General features: G+C 34.8%; 1 protein-coding gene across 1 annotated transcript; it reads left to right on the top strand.

Moving 5' to 3' along the window:
- Positions 1-17,499: 17,499 nt before the first annotated feature.
- Positions 17,500-19,795, top strand: LOC111395205. The gene is made up of 6 exons (XM_023021205.1): positions 17,500-17,686; positions 17,815-17,891; positions 18,005-18,041; positions 19,096-19,267; positions 19,394-19,538; positions 19,622-19,795. The coding sequence occupies exons 1-6, from the start codon at positions 17,500-17,502 to the stop codon at positions 19,793-19,795; spliced, it is 792 nt and encodes a 263-aa protein (XP_022876973.1).
- Positions 19,796-22,477: the final 2,682 nt, after the last annotated feature.

The following is a 22,477-nucleotide window of genomic DNA, read 5'->3' as shown; positions in this document are numbered from 1 at the left end:
GTTGGAGTTCATGTTGCCTAGAATAAGAATTTATCTCCTCAGTAAATCTCCTAAACGAAGAATAATTGTGTTTGATAAGTGGAAAGTCACTGAAGGATGTGCTATAGTTATTATATGACATTTTTATTTTTATTTCTATTTTTTTCAATACTATATATGTCTCTAACAGCACACTAAGACAGTCTAGTATGTTGACGATTATTTATTTATTTTTAAATTTGACTGGCGACAAAAATGAAATAGAAAGTAAAGCTTTCAAGTAACAAAATTGAGGCTCAAACCGAGCAATTGATAATTTACCATAAATTTGTGATTTTCATTATTGGAAAAATGCACACAGTGGTTGTACGGGTATTGTAGGCAATTGTTGGTGACCACTTGAGATGCTCCAATCTGTTTTCTGTTGGAATATGTGTGGAAGTTTCATATTTTTGCTCAGTTGGAGACAGAGGAGGGTTCGATTTCTGGCGAACACATGATTTTCTTGTTACTTTTTATGCAGGTGGCTGTGCTCGCTAGGGTGATTACAAGCAGTGGCATGAGATAATTGGTGGGGACAATTGATAGTAGTGAAAGTGTTCGTGGATGTGGGCTAGTTTCACTTTGTCGGAGAGACATTAAAGCTGATTGGAAAAGAAGAACAAAATAAGAACAAAATTAGTAGTGGATAATGATGATTGAGATGGACTTGGCAATGAGATACTGGCAGTGGATCAAAATTTTAAGGACAATTTCCATAAGCTTTATTATCTTATTTGGATAGGACTTTTTTTGATGATTTCTCTATGGTCTTATGCTGCATGGGTAACTCGAGGTTGCAATGTCCTCGTCCTTTTTAGTTTTCATGTATGTGGTGTTCTTGTAAGGGTTTTCCACCTCTTGTGAAATAAATTTGAGAGATGGATGTTGCTGGCTATCCTATGAGTAAACTTCAAGCCTTGAAGAATGCTTTAAGGAAATGGAATACTGAGGTTTATGAGGGGAGTGCAATAAGAGATTGGCTTTATCATAGACAAAATGATTTATTCGAAGAACTCTCTTATTGAACGTTTCTCACTAGAGACCAAAAGTGAGCTCTTGCAATGTCAAAATCAATATGATTTTTACTTGAAAAAGAGGAAGCTTTTTGGAGGTAGAAGTCACACGTTAAATGGCTTCAAGAGGTAGATGGTAACATTAATTTTTTTTTCCTTCATTCATATGTAAAAAATAAAAAAGAGCCAAGTTATTGATCACATGGCCCTTGAAGATGGTACAATGCTATAATCGACTGGAGAGATTCATGAGGATGCGTTTTAGTTTTTCAAGGAACTTTTGTCAATCTCGCCTACTTTCTGTGGGTGATAATGATTCTGATTTCGAAACTCTAGCCATCCCAATGAACAAATTTTTTTCCTTATGTCAGCCACCAATGTTGGAAAAGATGAAATATTTCTCTATGGTCTATTCCTAAGTATAGCAGTCTTGGACTTGATGGCTTTAGCGTAATCTTCTTTTTAATGCTTGGGGTATTGTTAATGATGATTTCCCTTCAGTGGCTACGGAATATTTTGGGGGAAGCCTTTTGAATACTGCTTTAGATGCAACTAATATTGTTCTCATTTCGAAGGTGGGGTACTCTAATATTCTTGCTAAATATAGGCCTATTAGCCTTTGTCCGGTGGTTTACAAGGTTTTATCCAAAATTATGGTGGCTAGGATGGGTCTTTTGCTTCATAAGTTATTTTCTCGGGAACAATCAACTTTTATTCAGGGAAGATGTATTCTTGATAACATACTTATTGCCCAAGAGTTAGTACAATAGATCCATAAGAAGGTGAGGGGTGGGAAAGTTTTAATGAAGATTGATATGGCCAAAGCATATGATAGAGTTAATTGGCACTTCCTTCTTGCAGTGGTAAAGAAATTGAGCTTCTCAGATCAATGGAGTGCAGCGGAAATCCCTCGATAACTCTTGATTCCGGGCTCAGAAAACAATCAAACGAACACAGATTTACCTTGACTCGACCCGAGACTTTCACCTTTACTTTGGACTGCTCTCTTTCTTTCTATCCCCACAAAGGAGAAGGGTGGTGGTGTTAGCAATCCACAAAGGTATGGGGAGGAAGAAGAATACTGGTTGAATCTTACTCACAACCTCACATGGCTTCCCTCTCTCACGGTTGCCTCTCTTCTCTCAACTCTCTTCTCTATTGCTACAACACACACACCACAAAAAAGGCTGAGAGATAAATACATATATATAGGTTAGTTTAGGTCACTCTAATTGGGCTTAGGGTTCACTAAGCAGGCTACCAATTAACCTAAACTATGGGCCAATATTCAACTACATATTAATCACTAAATGGTCCAACTAACCAAATAATCATCCAACCCAAACCCGAACCATCTAAAAGTGTAGTTCATCTCCGAGTCAAGCTAAGTCCATGGTGTCAATAAATAATCCGACAACTGTTTTAAATTATCGCCTGAATTATTGGGCATCAAAAAACCCAACAATTTCCACCTTGATGCCCAATAATCTGCAAGTAACCAAAACACACAGTTTATACTTATACAATCAAGGTAATCCAATAAAATTGGAATAACAGACCTTACCTCGTGTTTCCAACTTGAAACACATACGATACTTGCTCCATGTACTCACCAGGGCTAAGGTCAAGAATACCCAAGTAGAAACAAGTATTTACAGTGAACAAATAATCATGCGATGAAGATATATATAGGATAACACACACAGATCTTTTCAAAATCACGTTTACACAGAACCACAGATTAACACCTAGTTAATCAGCACACGGTCAAACACATATGCAACAAATGTATAAATGACCCCATGAAAGATCTCACTACACTTATCCTATCCCATTCCGTGTTACTCCCACCTCGAGAACACATATCTCCTCTCATCGCCCACAATACTCACTAAACCAATCACTTAACTCATGCCTAACTGGTAAATCACAATAGATCCTAAACTCTAGGTATAATCCTCTATCACCACATCACTTCTACCAACCTACGTGGATAATGAGACTCCACCTTACAGAAGTCATAGAAGTGCCTTTCTCACACTCCACCTGTACAGGGTCTCTTTCACAGATAAATGATTCTACACATTTGATCACATCTCCACTCGTGATCCAAATGTCACACTCCACATCCCCCGGTACAAATCACCATGTACCCCTAGGCATATATACTCCACCTTACCAAAAGACATCCAACTCACTGCTAATGCATCTCAAACCCACTATGGCAAAACAACACCTTTCGGTGACCACAAAGGTTAATCCACTCACCAATGCTCCCAAAAAAATTCACAAAGAAAATAGTAAAGGTGGCACTCTCAAAGAGAATCGAAGAAAGAGTCGGTTACTTCAGAACACTCACAAAAGAGGCTCACAAAGATAAAGAAGGTAACCCTAACATGGCTGCCTCACATAATCTCACAAACCACACAGGCTCACAAAGATGAATGAGAGAAACGGCTGCCCAACTTTCTTCTCACTACCACACTCTCACACCACTCACAGAGCAAATAGAGTACGCCACAAAACTTAACCCACTATGCATGTAAACATATTACACAAAGTAATAAATCACTCTAATTCATGCAATTACACACATCAAATATATTGAAAGTGTAACATCAAATATATTGAAATCATATACATGCAGAAAGGATTACACACAGATGCAATGCAAGAACTAGGTTTATTCTCCCAATAAACCTCACTAGGATTACTACTCGATCCTAAAGCCACATTCGCCTTGTCTCTATCATCATCTTTCCTTTTATTATCATCCTAGGACAATCTCTTTCAACTATATCCAAATTTTACCACAGTTAAAATATATGTTATTTTTCACACTTACCTTAGACCTACATTTGCCACCAATGCCAAATAATGACCACAAGTAAAGTATGAACATAATTCACATAGAATAGTCCAGTAAACTTCCTAAGGCCACATGCAATTCTAATAATATAGAAAATTTGACAGCAAATTCACAAAGAATTTAAGGCAAATAATTAACAAATAATTCTTAGGTCTAGCAACAGGCAATGGTTACCCCTTCATGGTAATCCCAAACCTGATATCACTACACGCGATGACCTCTAATGCAAAAAATAAATTACTCTACACATTTATTTCAATTACAATAATAAAAAGTAAAGAATACGATACCGAGCGGACCACATCCGAAGGTCCGTAAATATCGAGAGACACGAATTCACCACTTCAGGACTATCCTCTTCATCCTAAAGTCAATAGCAACCACAACAATACGAAAACAGCACCCGGCACCCGAACGTCCAAGGGCAAAATCGTCCAACTTTCACTGTATTGCTCCAAACTTAAATATGAAAACACCGCAGGGTCCATCTCGTCATGGGGAAGATTCTGTCTGAAGACTACATCGCTGGAATCCTCCAGACGCGCCCTCACGCGCAGCAGTCGGATTCCCCACGCGTCGACGGCCTATTATCCTTCCGGCTTCTTCTCCGCCTGCACAGTCCACCGGTGGTGTCCGTTTTTTCAAACTCCTTTTGATTTCACCAGAAAACGCCAAAACAGATCCGGCAAAAAATTGAAAAAATCGAACAGTTTTCCAAATTCGTTTTCGACCACTTCCAACCCATTTTTAGCCCCAAAAATTACAGATTTATCAACAACACAAGCTCTGATACCATTTGTAGCGGAAATCCATCGATAAATCTTGATTCCGGGCTCAGAAAACTATTAAACGAACACCGATTTACCTTGGCTCGACCCGAGACTTTCACCTTCACGTTGGACTGCTTTCTTTCTTTCTATCCCCACAAAGGAGAAGGGTGGTGGTGTTAGCAATCCACAAAGGTATGGAGAGGAAGAAGAACATTGGTTGACTCTTACTCACAACCTCACATGACTTTCCTCTCTCTCGGTTGCCTATCTTCTCTCAACTCTTCTCTCTATTGCTACAACATACACACCACAAAAAACGGCTGAGAGATAAATACATATATATAGGCTAGTTTAGGTCACTCTAATTGGGCCTAGGGTTCACTAAGCGGGCTACCAATTAACCTAAACTATGGGCCAATATTCAACTCCATATTAATCACTAAATGGTCCAACTAACCAAATAATCATCCAACCCAAACCCAAACCATCCAAAAGTGTAGTTCATCTCCGAGTTGAGCCAAGTCCATGGTGTCGATAAATAATCCGACAACTGTTTTAAATCATCGTCCGGATTATTGGGTATCAAAAAACCCAACATGGAGAAATCTTATCTTTAATTGTATCTCTTCTCCACTTTAGTCGATCATGCTTAATGGTAAGAGATAAGGCAAGGCATATAGAAGGTACGTCGGGGAGATCTATTGACTTCGTATTTGTTTATCTTGGCGTTGGAGCTTTTGTCAGATTCATCATTTTCGATCTGGATGAATGTTAGATGGTAATTTATTTTCTGCAGATGACTTATTTTTGCTAATGGTGATAAAAAGTCGGCTGTAAATATTCTTGCATTTGTTAAGAAATATGAGGCGAGTTTTGGTTAGATGGTGAGTTCAGAGCAATCTTCTATGTTCTTTTCCAAGCATATTACAATAGCAAGAAGAGGAATCTTTTGGCTTCTTCAGGTTTCGAGGAAGTGGTTGGCTTTGTACTTAGTTGGGAGTACCGTTCTATATTGGAAGATTAATAAATCATATGCTTGAGCCCCTGGTCGCTAAAATTCAAAAAAAATAAAAATTGGCTAGTTGGAAAGATCATCTACTTTTCTTTAAGGAAAAATTACTTTGATTAAGCATGTCCTTTGCAGTGTGCTTATTCATGTGCTTTCGGTATTGAATTGTTGTAGGGCATTCATAAAGAATTTTATCGTATTTTTTTCCTTATTTCTCTAGAACGCATTTGATGGTTCTAGGAGGCGGAACTAGGTTTCGTGGTAGAATTTCTATTTTCTTGTGGAGGAGGGGGTATTTGTGACTTTAGTGAAGTGCAATAAGCTTTGTTTATGAGGTTCAATAGGCTTGCTCTATTGAATGTGTTGGTCTGAAAATTCGTCAAGGATGTGACTCTTATGTTTGAAAGCCCAATGAGAATGGTTTATTCTCGACTAAGTCCATATAGAAATTGAATCGAAAAGGGCATGGCATCGAGTTCCTAAGAGAAAGCCTTTTGTGTTCTGGAGAGCTCAATGAAATTGCTTGCCAGTTGATGATGTGGTCCAATATATTGGGATCCATTGGTTTCTAAATGTGAATGTTGTGTAAATCCATTAGTTGAAACAATATATCATGTATTGCATAATGGAGAGGTGGTTAAAAAGGTATGGCCTCATTTTGCACTATACTATAATTTATCTCTACCTCATGTTCATCTTGGAGAAGTAGAATGAATATTGGTGGGCGCATGCTTCTAGCTCTTCACAGCTTGAAAGTTCTTCGAGGTATTACACCACTTGTTATCACATGAGTGCTTTGGAAATTAAGATGTAAGGCTCGCACGGAAAGATCTCCCAATCAATGGTAGAAAGTTGTTTGGATAATCAAATCTTTTTCTTATCTCAAGATGCTAAAGTTAGTAAACTCTCAGATCGTGATGCTCGCTGTCTTCGATCTTTAAACTATCTTATTCTTGATGTTAAGCAGTGGATAGTGTAATTGATAGCTTGGAAGAAGCCGATAGGTAAGTGTGTTAAATTAAATGTCGATGGTACATCTAAAGGTAATCCTAGACTAGTTGGTAGGTTCTTCGTGGTTCGTATAGAATATGTTGGGCGGGTATTTACCATTTTATGGTTACGCACAAACATGGTGGAAGAAGTTTGTGCTCTTTTTGATGGTTTGTGTATGTGCAAGAACTATGGCTTATGGGATATTGTTGTTGAATCAAATTCGAAGGTGTTGGTTCATTGGGTGGAAAGAGTTTCCTGTTCTTTATGGTGGCAATTGGGGTATTGGGAAGATATTATTCAGTTCATTTTGTTGCTTAATGCCCAGGTTCATAATATATTTCAAGAGGGTAATATAGCGGCTGATTCCCTAGCAAAAGAGGTGTTTGGTGGTTTTTCCACTGAGTTCTTTCATGGTGATAATGTTTCGACTCTTCTTAGTAGAATGTGGCGTACAGACCATTGGGAATTACGTAGTCTCGAACGTTGAAGTTTTTCTTTCTAATGATTGAAGTCTGTAATTACAGTATTTCTTTGTCAAAAGTGAGGCTTTTCAATAAATTTTTGTTATTGTGAAAAAAAATACTAACAATATTTTTAAAGGATATTCTGTTCTTGGTTTAACTAGATGGACCCGACAATGGTAAGATGTTTGATTGTAGCTGAGAGTAAGGGTGTAGTGTGGCTGGGGTTTCATTGGAAAAGATGACTGGTGGGGATTGATAGAGTTGAAAAGATAAAATAGGCTGTCGACGAAGGTGGTAGTACGGTGAGTCTTTATAAAACTGGAAGGAGGCGTTTGCTGACGAGAAGTAGTAATCAACGATGTAACGTAGGCTAGGTTTTAGAGCGAAGAGACTGTGATAGGTTTGGGCTAATCGGATGGTTTGGTTAGTTTAGGTTATGGTTTTGTAGGTTGGCAGGTTTTGGTTTGTATATGTTAAGGAAATAAATCAATAAAGAGTATATATATTAGGCAATGAGGAATCACATATATTGAGTTTCTATATTGTACTAAGTTTTCATATTTGTACTCTTGACTTTAATCTATTTAATGAAAGTAGAAGATGAAGATGTTTACCTTCCTCTCTTACCAGTTTATACAAAATCATTGTCTAATAATTTCTTTCACTTCTCCTTCATCCACTAAAAGTCGTTCGTTCCTACTCCTTTTTTTACCCTCTCTTTTCTATTCTTAATTTTGGAAGTATGTGTTTGATTTCATTGACTCCGGTTGCATCCTGTGTGAAGGTGACTCGGATTGATGTCGGTTACGTCATGTGTGACAGAGCTCTGGCTTTGTCTAATTCTGAGTTTGTTGCTGGTTAAGTGGCAGTGGTCGATCAGTGGCTAAGTGGTAGCGTCGGTGATTGTTCTGCGATGTTCTTTTGTCGCTGTCGACTTTTGTCGATAATAGTGGAAGAATTTTGGACCTGATTTAGGTATGTCGGTCAATTATTTTGGGCTCAGGTTATTTTTATTTGTGGCTTTGGTATTTTTTTGGGCCATAATTTGTAGGCCTTTATTTTGAGCTTCAGATATTGATTTGTAGGTTAATTATTTTTGGGCTTTAGTTAGTGGTGGGCTAGTCACGTGGTTTGTGGTGGGCATGTTTATAGTTTTTTGTTATTGATTTGTCTTATTCTTTATAGCTCAAGTACTAGTTTGTATGGCTATAATGATATCATCTAAGATAGAAAATGTGTCAATTTGACTGGAGCCATGACGCATTTAAAGTTAAATGAAATAAATTATATTTACTGGGCAAGGTATGTCTAGGTCTTTTCACATGGTAAGTTATTTAACCACATGCTCTCAGACAAGCCTTCTGCCAAGTCTTCAGACAGTGGTTCTGTAGAGACTGATTTTACTCTCAATGACCAGTGAGATCAAGAGGATAGCACTATCATTGAATTTATGATTAGTAGTATTAAGCCTTTTATTGGGTCTTCATCCCTTCACATGTTTGCAGCTACGCGAATTTGGGAACATCTCAAAATATACATTCTAGTACTAGAAAAGATACTCGAATTTATGAGACATGTAAAAAATATTTTCGACCTAAGAAGGGCTCTTCTAGCCTCGTTAAATATTATAGTAAGCATTTTGCTGTATGTCAGGAGAGAAATATACATCAACCTTTCTCGTGATTTGAAGGTTATGGAAAAATAGCGGGAAGACATTGATGTTGTTAAATTCCTTATCAACTTTCCTTCAGAGTTTGAAGTAGTTCAAGTACAAATATTAAGTGAAAAAGAGCTTTACAGTCTTGTAGAGATATTCTCTCATGTTGACAGTACTTATAACAATCGTTCCACTTTTATTGCTCGAAGTGGCTCATTCTGTGTTGGACTCGCGATCAAAGTGGACGTGACGAAGGTACTTTTAACTCTTGGGGGTGCATGAGACACTAGAGGTAGTGGTCATTCTGAAATCGTGAATATTGAAAATGTACCCATTGTGGTCGTATTGGTTACTTCATTTATTATTGTTGGGATTTACTTGGGAAACTGCTTGGTTCTTCCAATCAGGTCTTATCTAATGGGAACCATCACTCAGTATCTAAATCGATAAATTACTCTAATTTAACATCGGAGTCTAATTTTATGTCTGTTCCACAGGATGAGAATGATGCATTCTTAGCTCATAAGCAATCCACTTCCACTTCTTGGCCACTCTCGCTTAGTTGAACACTACAACTTTTCATTCTCTCGTAATTTGTGGATCATTGATTTCAGAGCAACTGAACACATGATTAGTTCTTCTACTTTCCTTCTTGATTGTCATCATGGTACATCTTTCAAATTTGTCACCCTTGCTAACGGTTTATGGACTAGTGTTGCAATCGGGCAATGTCCATCTTAGTCCGAAATATAAATTAGTTGTTTGTCTTTCATGTTCCTGGGTTTCCATTTATTTTGCTGTCTATTAGTAAAATTACCACAACTTTTCAAGATAATGAGGATGATTAGTATGTGACATGAAGTTAGTGGCTTGTATTACTTGGATCTTTTATTGGTCTCTCGTCCCAAGTTCTCCAGTCTTCTATTTCACCCATATAGTGGCATTATCATTTTGGTCACCTTATCTTTCCATTTTGAAACATCAAGTCGATAGTCTTCGTAATGTATCTTTCCTTGAGTGTGAAGCTTGTCAACTTAGCAGGCATCACTGTTTGTCTTTTTTTGTAAGAATTGTTAGTCGTATTTCTTGTTTATGAGCTTGTTCATTCTAATGTTTGTGGACCAATCAATATTTTATCTAATAAATTCATTATTTTCACTTTTGTGGACGATTATTCTCGTACAATTTGGTTAGTCTTAATGAAAAATTGCTTTGAGTTACTTTCTATCTTTCACACAATAATCAAAACTCATTTTAACTAGAAAATTTGTACTCTGTGGATTGATAATGCCAAAGATTCTTTTACATCATATTTTTCTTCCCAAGGCAATATTCATCAAACATTGTGCACATATACTTCACAAAAAAATGGAGTTGTAGAAAGCAAAAATGTCATTTTTTAGAGGTTACACATCCTCTCATTTATCATATGCATGCCCCTAAACATGTTTGGAATGATGTTGCCTTTACTAAAAGCTATCTCATTAATTGCATGCTATTGTGTATTTTAGTTTCACAAGTGTACGACCCGTAACAAGTAATAATGGACTTAAGAGTCCGGATTGTCAATCCCACAAGGGCTATTTTCTCGCACTTAATTCAAATTTTCTTTAACTACTACTTGACAAAAACAAATTAAAATTTGTAAAATCTGAGTTTTAATCTAAATTCTAGAAAATAAATGGACGCTCACATTGGTTGGCAAATCAAATAATGAATGGATGTTAGGGCAGAATAACTTCACCTATTGATCACTTTTACATCTCAAATTAAAAATCAATTGTAATGTAGTGTTCGGTCGAATTCTCCTATTGTATTCAATTTACCCCTCGAATTCTCATTAAGCCTATTCAATTAATTAAATTTCATATCTCTATACAAATTCAATTTAGTTAAACGAGTTTTTTATCCTAGGAATTCAATTATGACCGCAATAAATGGTATATGTATCTCTACTCGTTATACCAATGTACTGGATTTTACTATACGGTCTAAATCCTAAACTCATATCTCTATTTGTAACGAATTTACAAAAATCATCAAATTATTAATCAGATAATTTAATGCATTCAACTCATAGCAAAATCAACACATGAAAAAAAATTAAAAACTAAGAATTTTAATAAGAGAATGTAAAAGATCACAATTGGTTACATTATTCGCTTTAACAATAAATTTAGCTATTCATAATGTAAGAAGAAAAATAATCAATTGTCTTAGAGTACATCACCGGATTTGTAATAAAGATGTAGAAGAAAAAAGTAAAATTCTTGCACTAAGATCTCCTTTCCCTTCTAATTAATGCTTCAAATCTTCAATTGCTTGGTTTTATTCTTCTTGAATTTCTCTTTTGAATCTTCCTTTTTGTTGCTTTGCCTCCAATGTGTCAAGAATCCCCCAAAAGTGTGAGAAAAATGTATTTATAGGTGCCTTCTCCATTTGTGTAGAGAGTAGGGTTTTTTATAGACTTCAAAACAGCCCAAAAACGTGCCCTAGATGACCCTGGCGTAGCGCCTAAGTGCTACATCTGCAGCACCTAGGTGCTGATGGTAGCGCTTGGGCGCTATGATTACAGCGCTTGGGCCTAGGCGCTACCTCTCGAGTTCAAATTTCAATTTTTCTTTAATTTTGTAGCAGCTAGGTGCTATCTTTCTGCTCCAATTTCCTTATTTTTGATCTCTTCGTCCGCTTTAGTTCCTCTTTTTGCATCGCCTTTCCTAATTTTCAAAACAACACTAACAAACACATCAAAAACGTTCTATACTCACAAGATCTAGCAAAAAATAAGCTAAAATTTGTGCAAAATTCATGAGCAAAACAAACTCATCACATGCCATCTTCAATTTTGAACGGTGCATCTCCTTTCTCGATTGTATTTTCCTCCTAGCCACAATACTTTTCACATCTCGTGATTTTTCGAGAATGTTTGTTATGTTCATCACTTTGGACCTAGTTATGACAAACATAACTCTTGCTCTATGAAATGCATTTTCCTTGGTTACTCCCAAATATTGAAGGGATATTTCTATTACAATGTTTCTCTATAACGCTGCTTTGTAAATGTAGATGTCACTTTCGAGGAGTTCACACCCTATTTTTTGATCATAGTACGTCACTAGAATCCACTCATGATCTCGTCAACTTTCTCGTTCATATCTCCTAGTAGGCATTTCTCCAGAACTATTATATTCGATGATCTATGTCACAAAGGCCTGTGACCCTATCCTTTACCTTACCATCTGCAGATCCTGGATTCATCATTTCTTTTCATCCATATTCACTGTCCATCGCTCTCCGTAAAGGTAAACGTACTTATGTAACTAGACATCGTATAAGCTACCATATCACTTTTGATTCATTGTCACATTCGATTTCCTATTTTATATCCCAACTTTCTAGTGTTTTTGTACTTAAGAGAATGATGGAAGCTTTATTTGATCTTGAGTGGTAAAATATTATGAAATTAAAAACAACAGCCTTGAACAAAAATAAGACTTGGGAATCACTTGGGTTTGTTGTTGAGGAAGAGTATAAGAACTGTGTTTGTAAATTGAAAAAGGGCTTTGTCTGGATTAAAGCAATCACCAAGGGTATGGTTTGGAAGGTTGTTCAGGAATTTGGTCTTCAGATGTGTTGACTAGATCATTCAATATTTTATTTATAAACTGGTGCATGTTATGTTATCCTTGAAATTTATGTAGATGATAGCGTAATCATTGGTGATGATGTAGAAAAGATTGCATAATAGAAACAATTTCTACAACAAGATTTACAGACTAAAGATATAGGCAATCGTCAATATTTCTTGGGTATTGAAGTCGTTAGGTCTCGAGTAGGTATCATTTATCTCAAAGAAGTATGTAGTTGACCTATTAAATTATCTTTCCTTACATGATTAGATTTTTTGTATGCAGTTAATGTCATTAATTAGTTATTCGATGCTCCTAGAATATCGCATTGGGAAGCTGTGATACACATTACTCGATATTTGAAAAAGGCCCTAGGTCTTGGGATATTGTACAAACCAAATAGATGTATTAGAGTAGAAAGGTTTACAGATGCAGATTGGTAGGATCTTCATCAAATAAATGATCTACTACTAATTTATGCACTTTTCTCGATGGTAATCTTGTGTTTTGCAAAAGTAAGAAACAAACTGTAGTGGAAAAGTTAAGTACAGAAGTAGAATATAGAGCAAGGGATCATACCACTAGTGAGTTGACATGGTTGCAATTCTTTCTTCAAGAAATCAATCTCTCACCTTCTATCCTTATTTCGTTGTTTTGTGATAATCAGGTTGCTCTACATATTGTGTCTAATCTAATCTCTCATGAAAAGACCAAAACACATTGAAGTTGATTGTTACTTTGCTCAAGATAAGACATTGAGTGGTGATAAATGTACACTATTTGTGAAGATTAGAAACTAGCTTGTTGATTTTTTTATGAAGTCCCTAAACAGTAATCAATTGAGATTTCTTTGTTCCAAGTTGGATTTATATGATACATATATATACTCTAGCTTGCGAAGGAGTGTTAAGAAAATAAATTAATAATGAGTCATATATATTAGTCAATGAGGAATCATGTATATTGGGTTTTCATAGTTTACCGATTTTCCATATTTGAATTCTTGACTTTAGTCGATATGGTAAAAGTAGGAGAGGAAGATGTTTACCTTCCTCGCTCTATAGCTTATACAAAATTGTTGTCTAAAATAGTATAATTGGGTAATAATACTAGGTGTAGGTATATTAAATTGGGTCAAATGCGTTTGATTGAATGTCGGCCTAGTTTGAGGTGTGTATATGGGTGTAGTGGGCTTTGGGTATTGGTTGTACAAGGTAAGTGATTGTCCTTTTTTTGGTGTTAAGGTTTGTGGGCAATAGTTTGGTCTATTAAGAATAGCAGTAGGAGCAACAGCACAGTAACGAACCTTTTTTTTTTTTTTTTTGAAATAATAACTATTGACAAAGAATAAACTACCTTATTTTTTTTTTCCTTTGCATTTTACACAAAAAAAATAAAATAAAATTATTACTACTATACCCATGAACAATTCTTTTTTTTTTTTTTTTTCATTTTTTTTAAGAAAGAACAAATATCCAAAAAATTGGAGAACAAAGGAAAAAAATTGCTATGGTTGTTTATGCCCTTTTTATTTCTGTTTGTTGTATTGGTGTGAGGTTACTATAAAGCTTAAGATGCGTTGTGAAAGGTGGTAGTGTGTATGATTTGATGGAAATGGATTTGTTAGTCAAAGGAAACTATTTGTGCTTTGATACCAAACTGACGCAAAATGTAATAGAACAATTGTAGAAGAATGGGAAATGGGTGAGAAGAGAAGAAATGAGGGAGAGAGGAGGTGAAGAAGGAAAGAGGAAGAGAGAAATTTAGAGAGAATTAACTATTCCATTATCAAAGTTATGAATTACATTGCATAAGACCACTTGATATAGGGTTTCAAAAGATTCTATTTCAAGTAAGAAAATAATATAAAATTTAACAAATTAAATCCTAATGATATTTTCTAAAATAAGCATTAAAATTGGAAACCAAGTATAATAATATCCCTTCTAATATTCCATCACTGAGCACTATATAAATTGAGATATAAATTACCTGCTGAATTAGCAATGGAGAAACTCATAATTTAATGGCTTAACAGTCGAGAGATAAGTTGTTCAAGTTTTCCTATATTTTCTTTTTCTTCTTCACCTTTACAACAAGCTGCAGTTGAAAGATGATTCTACTTGACAAATTGATGTAACCGTTCTACTTATCTGTGGCAAAGCTTTTTCAGCTTGCGTTCTTATTCAATTTTAACTGACAAATTGAAAGAAACATACATAATAACAATGATACCAATAGAAGAGTACAGAATTTTGTAGCTTTTCATGAAAGAGAGAGAGAGCTAGAGCAAACAATTCCAACTGCTTAATGAACTTAGAACCATAAATACAACAAAAACTACACATCGTTATGTATTCACTGACAAAAATGTTCTTTCCTTACTCCTATGCGTAAATGAGAAATCTAAGCCACAAGTCCTTTAAGATTTGAGGTGCTAGCAGTACAATGGTCTGATCAACAATAGTAATTAATAAGGCTGGACAAAGCTCTTAAGCCGAATTCGAACCTAACTGAACCGAGCAAAGCAAACCTTCTTAAGTTAAATACCTAAATGGGTATTTGAATTTAGAACCGACGAGTTTAGTTCAGTTCTCGATTTTAGACCAAGATTTGAAGAACTGAATAGGAATTGAATCTCCTAAGTTTTTTTATATTAAATAAGTCAAATTGTTTTATTTTATTTTGAATAATTTTGATAACTAATTAATTTAGCTCAAATCTAAAATATGATTTTTCTATTTCTAATTTTCAGCCCAAGCCTAATTTATCAAATTGATCTAAAATTTACCTAAATCTCTCATTCTACCGTAGTATCATATTTGTCAAGTCTGAACAAATTGAATTGGAAGCTCATTGTGCCTCTTTTCATTATTTTTAGCTTGCTATCAACAGAGGATTTTATCAGTCAAATCTATGAAGAACTCAACAAAAAGAGGTGCAAAAGATATCATGGAATTGGACTACGTTATTTTATGAGAACTAAGATGGAACGTCTCATTATAATATCATTTGGTGATAATAAATAGAATTATACATTTGATAATCGAGTAATGCTATATAGCCAACTGGTGTTTACACCGACCCAAATTCAATTAAGTATTATAAGTCCTATTTTAGATGAAGAATCACTTGACACCTAAATTATGTTGTTCAGAATATGGTGGAGAAAGGGTTGTTTTTAATGAATCAACAAAGTAGAAAAGTTTAATTCGTAGAAGCATAATTAAACATAACAAATTTTAGAGGGTGTGTAAACCAACAAGAAAATGAGAAGAAAGAGATCCGAGCCAAGTGGAAAATCACTCTTTCCTTAAGACAATATTGTCCTGCAACGGTGCTAACGGTGTATGGCATTTGTCTCCCAATAGACAATGGATTCAACTTGTCGTAGAAGTACTTCGAACCACAAGTTTCAATGAACTTAGGACGAAGTCTTCTCTCTACAAGAAGAAATGGGATTGGAATGATTTTGAAGAGTTTTTGCAAGAGATTTTATGCAATGCTCAATGTAAAAGTAATATATGATGCATTATAGGCGTCCAAAGGATTCTGTTATAGAGGATGAGGGATTGTAGATGAAGTAATATGTACTAAACCTCGCAACTTTATGAAGGAAAGCCTTAGTTGTTGTCACTAGCCTCTCGCTGGCCTCTCGTTTGAGCACTAGTGTCAAGATTTTAACAAAAAGTTTTCATCGTCTTGTCTCTTGAGCGCAGCCCCGTTGCTCGAGCGATAGGCTAGTGACTAAGAGGCAAAATTGAAGCCAGCTTTCTTATATTTTTCTTTCAAATTTGGATCATAATTTCTCATTCATCCGAAATTGATTTTGAGATTCTAAATATACCACGATTATCTTCTCGACGAGTAGAACAAGTTAATATATTTATATTTGTGATTTGACCATCGGATCAAATCCAAATATTTGGTCGAAATTGATATGAAAGTCACTTATCCACATATATACTTAACCAAATTTTCTCAATTTTAAACCAATTTCCAACAAATTAATGTTAACATCTATTTAATTACATGGTAAAAATAGCATTACTCCTCGTAATTAAAATCTAACCTCATAATTATTAAAAGAATCTTGTATTAACAATAAAAAATACGAACGCGTTCCCTAAGAAAGACCGAGGCAGATTAAAGTACCAAATATTTACTGAGTAGTGCTATTTAGTCTCACTGGAATTGTAACTCTAGTCTAGATGGTACTAATATGGCATTAATTGATCGGTGGAATTAAATAACTCATTTAATTTCACCTTTCATTTAACTTATCATTTAGTGCCATAGTAATTGAGGTTGCAATCCTAATAGGACTACATTGCTTTACTAGTATGTACATCATAAATACAATTCCCAATTCAATAAATTCTGCTTTGGCCTTTTATAAGTAATTGAATTTTTGTTGTTGTAACGGTCAGTGGTTCACAATTAATACAGTTGTTGAACTCCACCGAGGGAATATTTTTACATAATTATGATTGCTTAATAATTTCCTCACAACCCTTAAATAAAACCCATAAATTCTTACTAGTAATGAGCTTAAATTCTTTGTGGGTTCTTTTACGGTTTTACCATATGACTAAAATGAATTTCATCACGTAATATACTCGACTCGATATTACTCGATAGCTAAGATGCCTCGAATGAGTAAACTTTGTGTTCCCAGGGTTGTATTTTCAGTAACTGTTACTAGATGCATTGTCAGAAGCAGAAAGTCATTGAATTATCATCTTTGTACAAAATATTCTCCAAGAGAATGTTTTGATGATGAATTTGAGGGTCCTTTGCCCGTCCTAAAAAGTAATTTCACCTTTGAGATGCCTTATAAAAGCTTTCACTGCTCAAATTTCACCCAATCATGAATACATATTTGAACTTATCCAAGGGTACGGAATTCAGTGGAGAATTTTCCTGCTCTATAATCAAATTTCAAAAGACTAAACTGACCCTCAGAACCTCTAAAAAGCTGCACAACTAGACAAGTTATGACAACAGGCATGCCCAAATATTTATGCTCTTTTGTATTCACATAGACTAACTCGCCAAGAAGAAAATTCTCTTAATGGATTCTCATTCCCTCTATCGAGATGAATTTTCCGTTAGGGTTTCGCGGTGGCCGATGGAGAACATGGCGGTTCGACCGGTCGGTGTTCGACCTTATAATAGGTCAAAAATGCCTCGATTGAGATGGACACAGGATCTTCACCAACGCTTCGTCCACGCCGTTGAGCGACTGGGTGGAGAATACAGTAAGCTTTAATTTTAATGATTTTTGCATGTGCATGGATATAGAAAGTAGAAACTTTATTGTGTGTGATTAATAAGAAATTGAGTAGAAATTCATTAGTTTTGTTAATCATTTTTTTTTTCTTGGTAGGAGCAACTCCGAAAATGGTGCTGGAGTTGATGAATGTGAAGGGATTAACTATAACTCACGTAAAGAGTCACCTTCAGGTTGAAGACAAAAATCCTTCTCTCCATGGAAGAATTTTTTTTTTTTTAATATCATGACGTAATCAGTTTTTAAGGAAAATATTAATAATATCTCATTATTCACTAATGGACAGATGTACAGGAGCACCAAGCATGAGCAGATGTTACAAGGTATGCACACAAATATATATATACCAAATCATATAAATGTATATGACTGTGTGTGTACATATATTGCTTTTCAAGGATAAAGAGTTTATTTTTCCATTCAAAACTATCATCTTGACTTATTTATCTCATTAAAATTAATTTTAATTTTAGGGAAATTTATTCTTTATATGTAGATTATATACAAGATAGAAGAATTTTCAAAACAAGATTTGTCTTTCAAATCAAGATTAATTCATTGTTGCCTTGTCATAAAAAGGAAGTAAAAAGAATGTAAACAATGGGAAAAAAAATAATTCGTCTTTGAATGATTGTACTTACTGACGATATATTTTATTAATGTTTTCTAAAATTTTGTCGAATAATGACAAATTTGACAACCCAATTTTAGTTGTTGATGATTCTTACCAAAAGAAAAAAAGAAAAAAGGAGTAATTTTTTAATACTTGCATTTTAATAAGAGTGGTGTCATTATATAATGGCGATGATAGCCTTCCATACGACAATGCGAACACTTATTTATTAAACATTATAGTGGTGGGATCACTGTCACATAGACTACCGTTCATCGTCCTAGATACTAATAACATTATTCTTTTAATTATAATTAGATAATTAATGTTATGAGGCACTTACAGACAATTGTGGTAAATTGATTTTGTATTAAATCCACTTGTAACCGGCGGATGACCACTGCCACTGAAACCTTTGTGCATATGATGTCCAACAAAATAAGAACTTAAAATGAAAATATAGAAATTAATTAGGTTGTTCTCTTTACCACCTCTGCAGAAATTTTTAGCAACACTACTAATTAAGATTAGTGTATGATTTAAATTTTTTTATTCAGTACATACCTAGTTTTTTCTCCAGGAAAGAGTTGAAAATGGGAGTAGTTCTAATTTATATATATATCAATCACGCCTTATCATTTTTCATTATTCTAATTATACAACTTATGTAACTGAATCGCATTGTACTAATCTTTTTAGAAGACGATACATATTGAAGAGGCAATTGAAACCTTAATGTCTAAATGGTTTATGTTGTCAAGTAGAAGCAGAAGCAGAAGCGAAAGCAGAAGCAGAAGCCGGGAATTCCAAGCAAACAAACCATCAGCAACATTACTGTCATGGATTCACCGGTAACAACATGATCTACAGTGAATATTATGGGACTTGTTACGATTTGGAGATTGCCCCAAGAGCCACCACCAAACCAACAATATGGTTCGTCGAAATTCATCTGTTTAGATTTGATTATTAGAAGCAATATAGTTCAATGTCTAAGAAATACTAGGTATGCATGATTTTTCTCGATTGTTTGATCAAACCATTTTGGAAATTAATTCATAGGCAAGCGCTCCAACAAAAATCAGATGAAAGGAACGGTTTTCGTCCATTATCATACTCCAATGTAACAACACAAGAATATGAACATGGATTCAATGATTCGACGTCTATCATGTTCAAGGACTTTTTGAGCAGCTTCGATTCTCAAGTAATAACTAAATACCTATATTATTCTTATAAAATGTCCTAATGAGAAAATTCAATGGATCTAACTATGCTTTATATTTTCAGGGTGGTGAGGAGAAACAAATATTGGCAGCAGTGCAGGATGAGAACAGTTTAAAGTGGCTTCCAAATTCCTTGGCAGTAGAATCTGAGGGTACTTTGCCTTTGAAATTAGCTTTAGAATCAACAGTCTCCATAGATGGAGCCAATGATGTTTCCCTTGAGCTAACTCTTGCTTAATATTTGCATGGCATGAAGATATAACTAATTAATTAGAAAAGAATTTAAAACCTATTATAGACCTATGTAATGTAAATCTGGGGATTTAAGCGGGAAGAATTTATTTGAAGGAACTATTAAATCTGTAATATAATTTAGTCTTCCTCAATGTGCCTATATTTAATATCATTGACGTTTTCTTTATAGTTTATAGAATGTGAAAAAGAAAATTATTACGTCGAATGCCCATGGGAGAAGTCATGATGCAGTACAAATAGAAGAAAAGTTCACGAACAAGTGAAATAAAGGATAGAAAAAATAAATTTTCGAAGTGTCCATTTTTGAAAATTGTGTCTAATTTGAGAGGAAACGGCCCAGCAAAATGCGTTTTTCATTATTCTGGATTTTTAAAAAATTTTATTAGGATTTTAATTTCGTTTAAAGTTTGATTTTACCTAATTTTTATCATTATTTGGGGTTAGTCGTTATCTATGAGTATAGTTATTATTTATTATTTATTTTATTTTTTAAATATGAATTGTAAGCCTTATAACAATTAGTTGAATTTTGAATAAATAAAGAATCTTTGATCTGATGTGATAGATTTGGGAACTCTATGTAATTGAACAACCCCACTGAAAAATAGTTTGGCAATACTCGATGCATTTGAGGTCTTCTGACAAGTTATAAATTGAGCCATCTTAGAGAACCTGTCAACTACTACAAAAACAAAATCTAGACCTCGTTGAGTTCATGGCAATCCTAAATTGAAATTCAAAGCAAAATTTTGCCATATGCCTTGAGGAACAGGTTGTGTCATGTCCATGTATTTTGTGCTTGACCCTTCGAACTTGATAAGTGTAACATATTCGACTATAATTCTAACATCTCGCTTCAACTGTGGCGAATAATACCCAGCTTCCAAACTGATTATCATTTTATCGCTCCCCAAGCTTCTACTTAGACCTCCTCTGTGTAGATCTCGAATTAGTCTTTCACATAAAGAAACGAGAATGCAAAGCTGGTTGCCCTTAAACATAAACCCATCGCTAATATAGAAATCTGCCACTGATTCATGATTCATATACATGCTCCAAATCTCTTTAAAGTTAGAATCATCTGCATACAGTTCTTTCAAACACTTAAATACAACAATCTCTTATGACAGCATGACCGGCAAAAGGCTCTTTGAGTAAGGGCGTCGATAACTTTATTTGAACTTTCATATTTATGTCTAATTACAAAAGTAAATTTTTGGACGAAAGTCACCCACTGAGCATGCATCTTACTGATATGTTTCCAACTATTAATAAACTTTAGGGCTTAATGATCGAAGAACAACACAAACTTATTCTCTACGAGATTGTTTTACCATTACTTTAAAGCCCTCACAACTGCATATAATTCTTGCTCATAGGTACTCAACTACTGCGTTACTTCACTTATGTTTTCTAAAAAGAAAGCTCCATGTCTCTTCTCTTGAGAAAGAATAGCTTCAACACTCATACCACTAGCATCACACTCTACTTCAAATATCTTCTTGAAGCTTGACAAAACTAATACTGGAGACGTGCACAACTTTTCCTTGATGAAAGTGAAGCTCTTATTTTGCTCCTCTCCCCAACTAAATCTTTAATTCTTCAAACATTCTGTAAGTGGTGCCACAATAGTGCTAAAATGACTGATAAATCGCCTATAGGAAGTTGCCAAATCGTGGAAACTCCTTACTTTAGAAACTATTTTTGGGGTGTTGCCAATCTCAAGTTGCTCTTGTCTTCTCTTCATCGACATATAGACATTCTTCACCAACCACAAAGCCTAGAAATAACAGCTTATGTGTACAAAAGTACACTTCTTTTGGTTGATTTACAGTTATTTTCCTTCAGAACATATTTAATACATATAGGACTTCCCTCAACTAAACCAAATGATCTTCTTTGCATTTGCTGTAAATAAGTATATAATCGAAATAAACTATAACAAACAACCCAATCAAAGGACGAAGAACCTGGTTAATCACTCTCATGAAGCTGTCAGGACGTTGGAGAGTCCGAATAGTATTACCAACCATTCATAAAGTCCAACTTTACTCTTGAAGGCATTCTTTCATACGTCTCCAGGTTTGATACAAATTTAATGGTAACCACCATGAAGTTTTATTTTCGAAAGGACCTTAGAATCTTCCAGCACATATAACATGTCATCCAACTGTAGAATGAAAAATCTATACTTCACTATTATCTTGTTGATGACATGACTGTCAACACAAATGCCCTACTTTCGATCATTCTTTGGCACTAAGAGGACAATTATAGTATGCATACTCATATTTTCCCTTATGAATCATTTCCTCAACAGTTCCTCAATTTGCTTTTACAGAATCTCATTCTTCTTCAGACTTATTTAGCAATGAGGTAGATTTGGAAGACTAGCCCCAAGAACTAAATCAATCGGTGCTGAATATTCCTCATAGGAGGTAAGTCATTTGGCAGCTCATCGAAAACCAAATCTTCAAATTTTGTAAATATTTTTTACATTTTAGACAGAACACTCTCACCTTCTTTATTAACTGTAAAAAGTCAGTTAACCACCACTGGATAAAAGTAATCACATTCTCTTACAAAATCTACAATCTTCTCCTCATTAATTATAAGGATAAAGAAGCTCTGGATTCGTTATAGGGTAGACTTCTTTACCTATTCG

Source organism: Olea europaea, chromosome 6 (genome assembly GCF_002742605.1).
Source record: "Olea europaea var. sylvestris chromosome 6, O_europaea_v1, whole genome shotgun sequence".
NCBI lineage: Eukaryota > Viridiplantae > Streptophyta > Magnoliopsida > Lamiales > Oleaceae > Olea > Olea europaea.
This window is presented reverse-complemented; position numbering and strand designations above follow the sequence as displayed.

Bases quoted from the DNA above. Each gene is read 5' to 3' on its own strand.
- LOC111395205 (XM_023021205.1), top strand. From the start codon at position 17,500: ATGGATTCTCATTCCCTCTATCGAGATGAATTTTCCGTTAGGGTTTCG. The intron at 18,042-19,095 runs GTATGCACACAA...GTTGTCAAGTAG, and splicing joins GCATGAGCAGATGTTACAAG to AAGCAGAAGCAGAAGCGAAA. The intron at 19,268-19,393 runs GTTCGTCGAAAT...ATTAATTCATAG, and splicing joins ACCACCAAACCAACAATATG to GCAAGCGCTCCAACAAAAAT.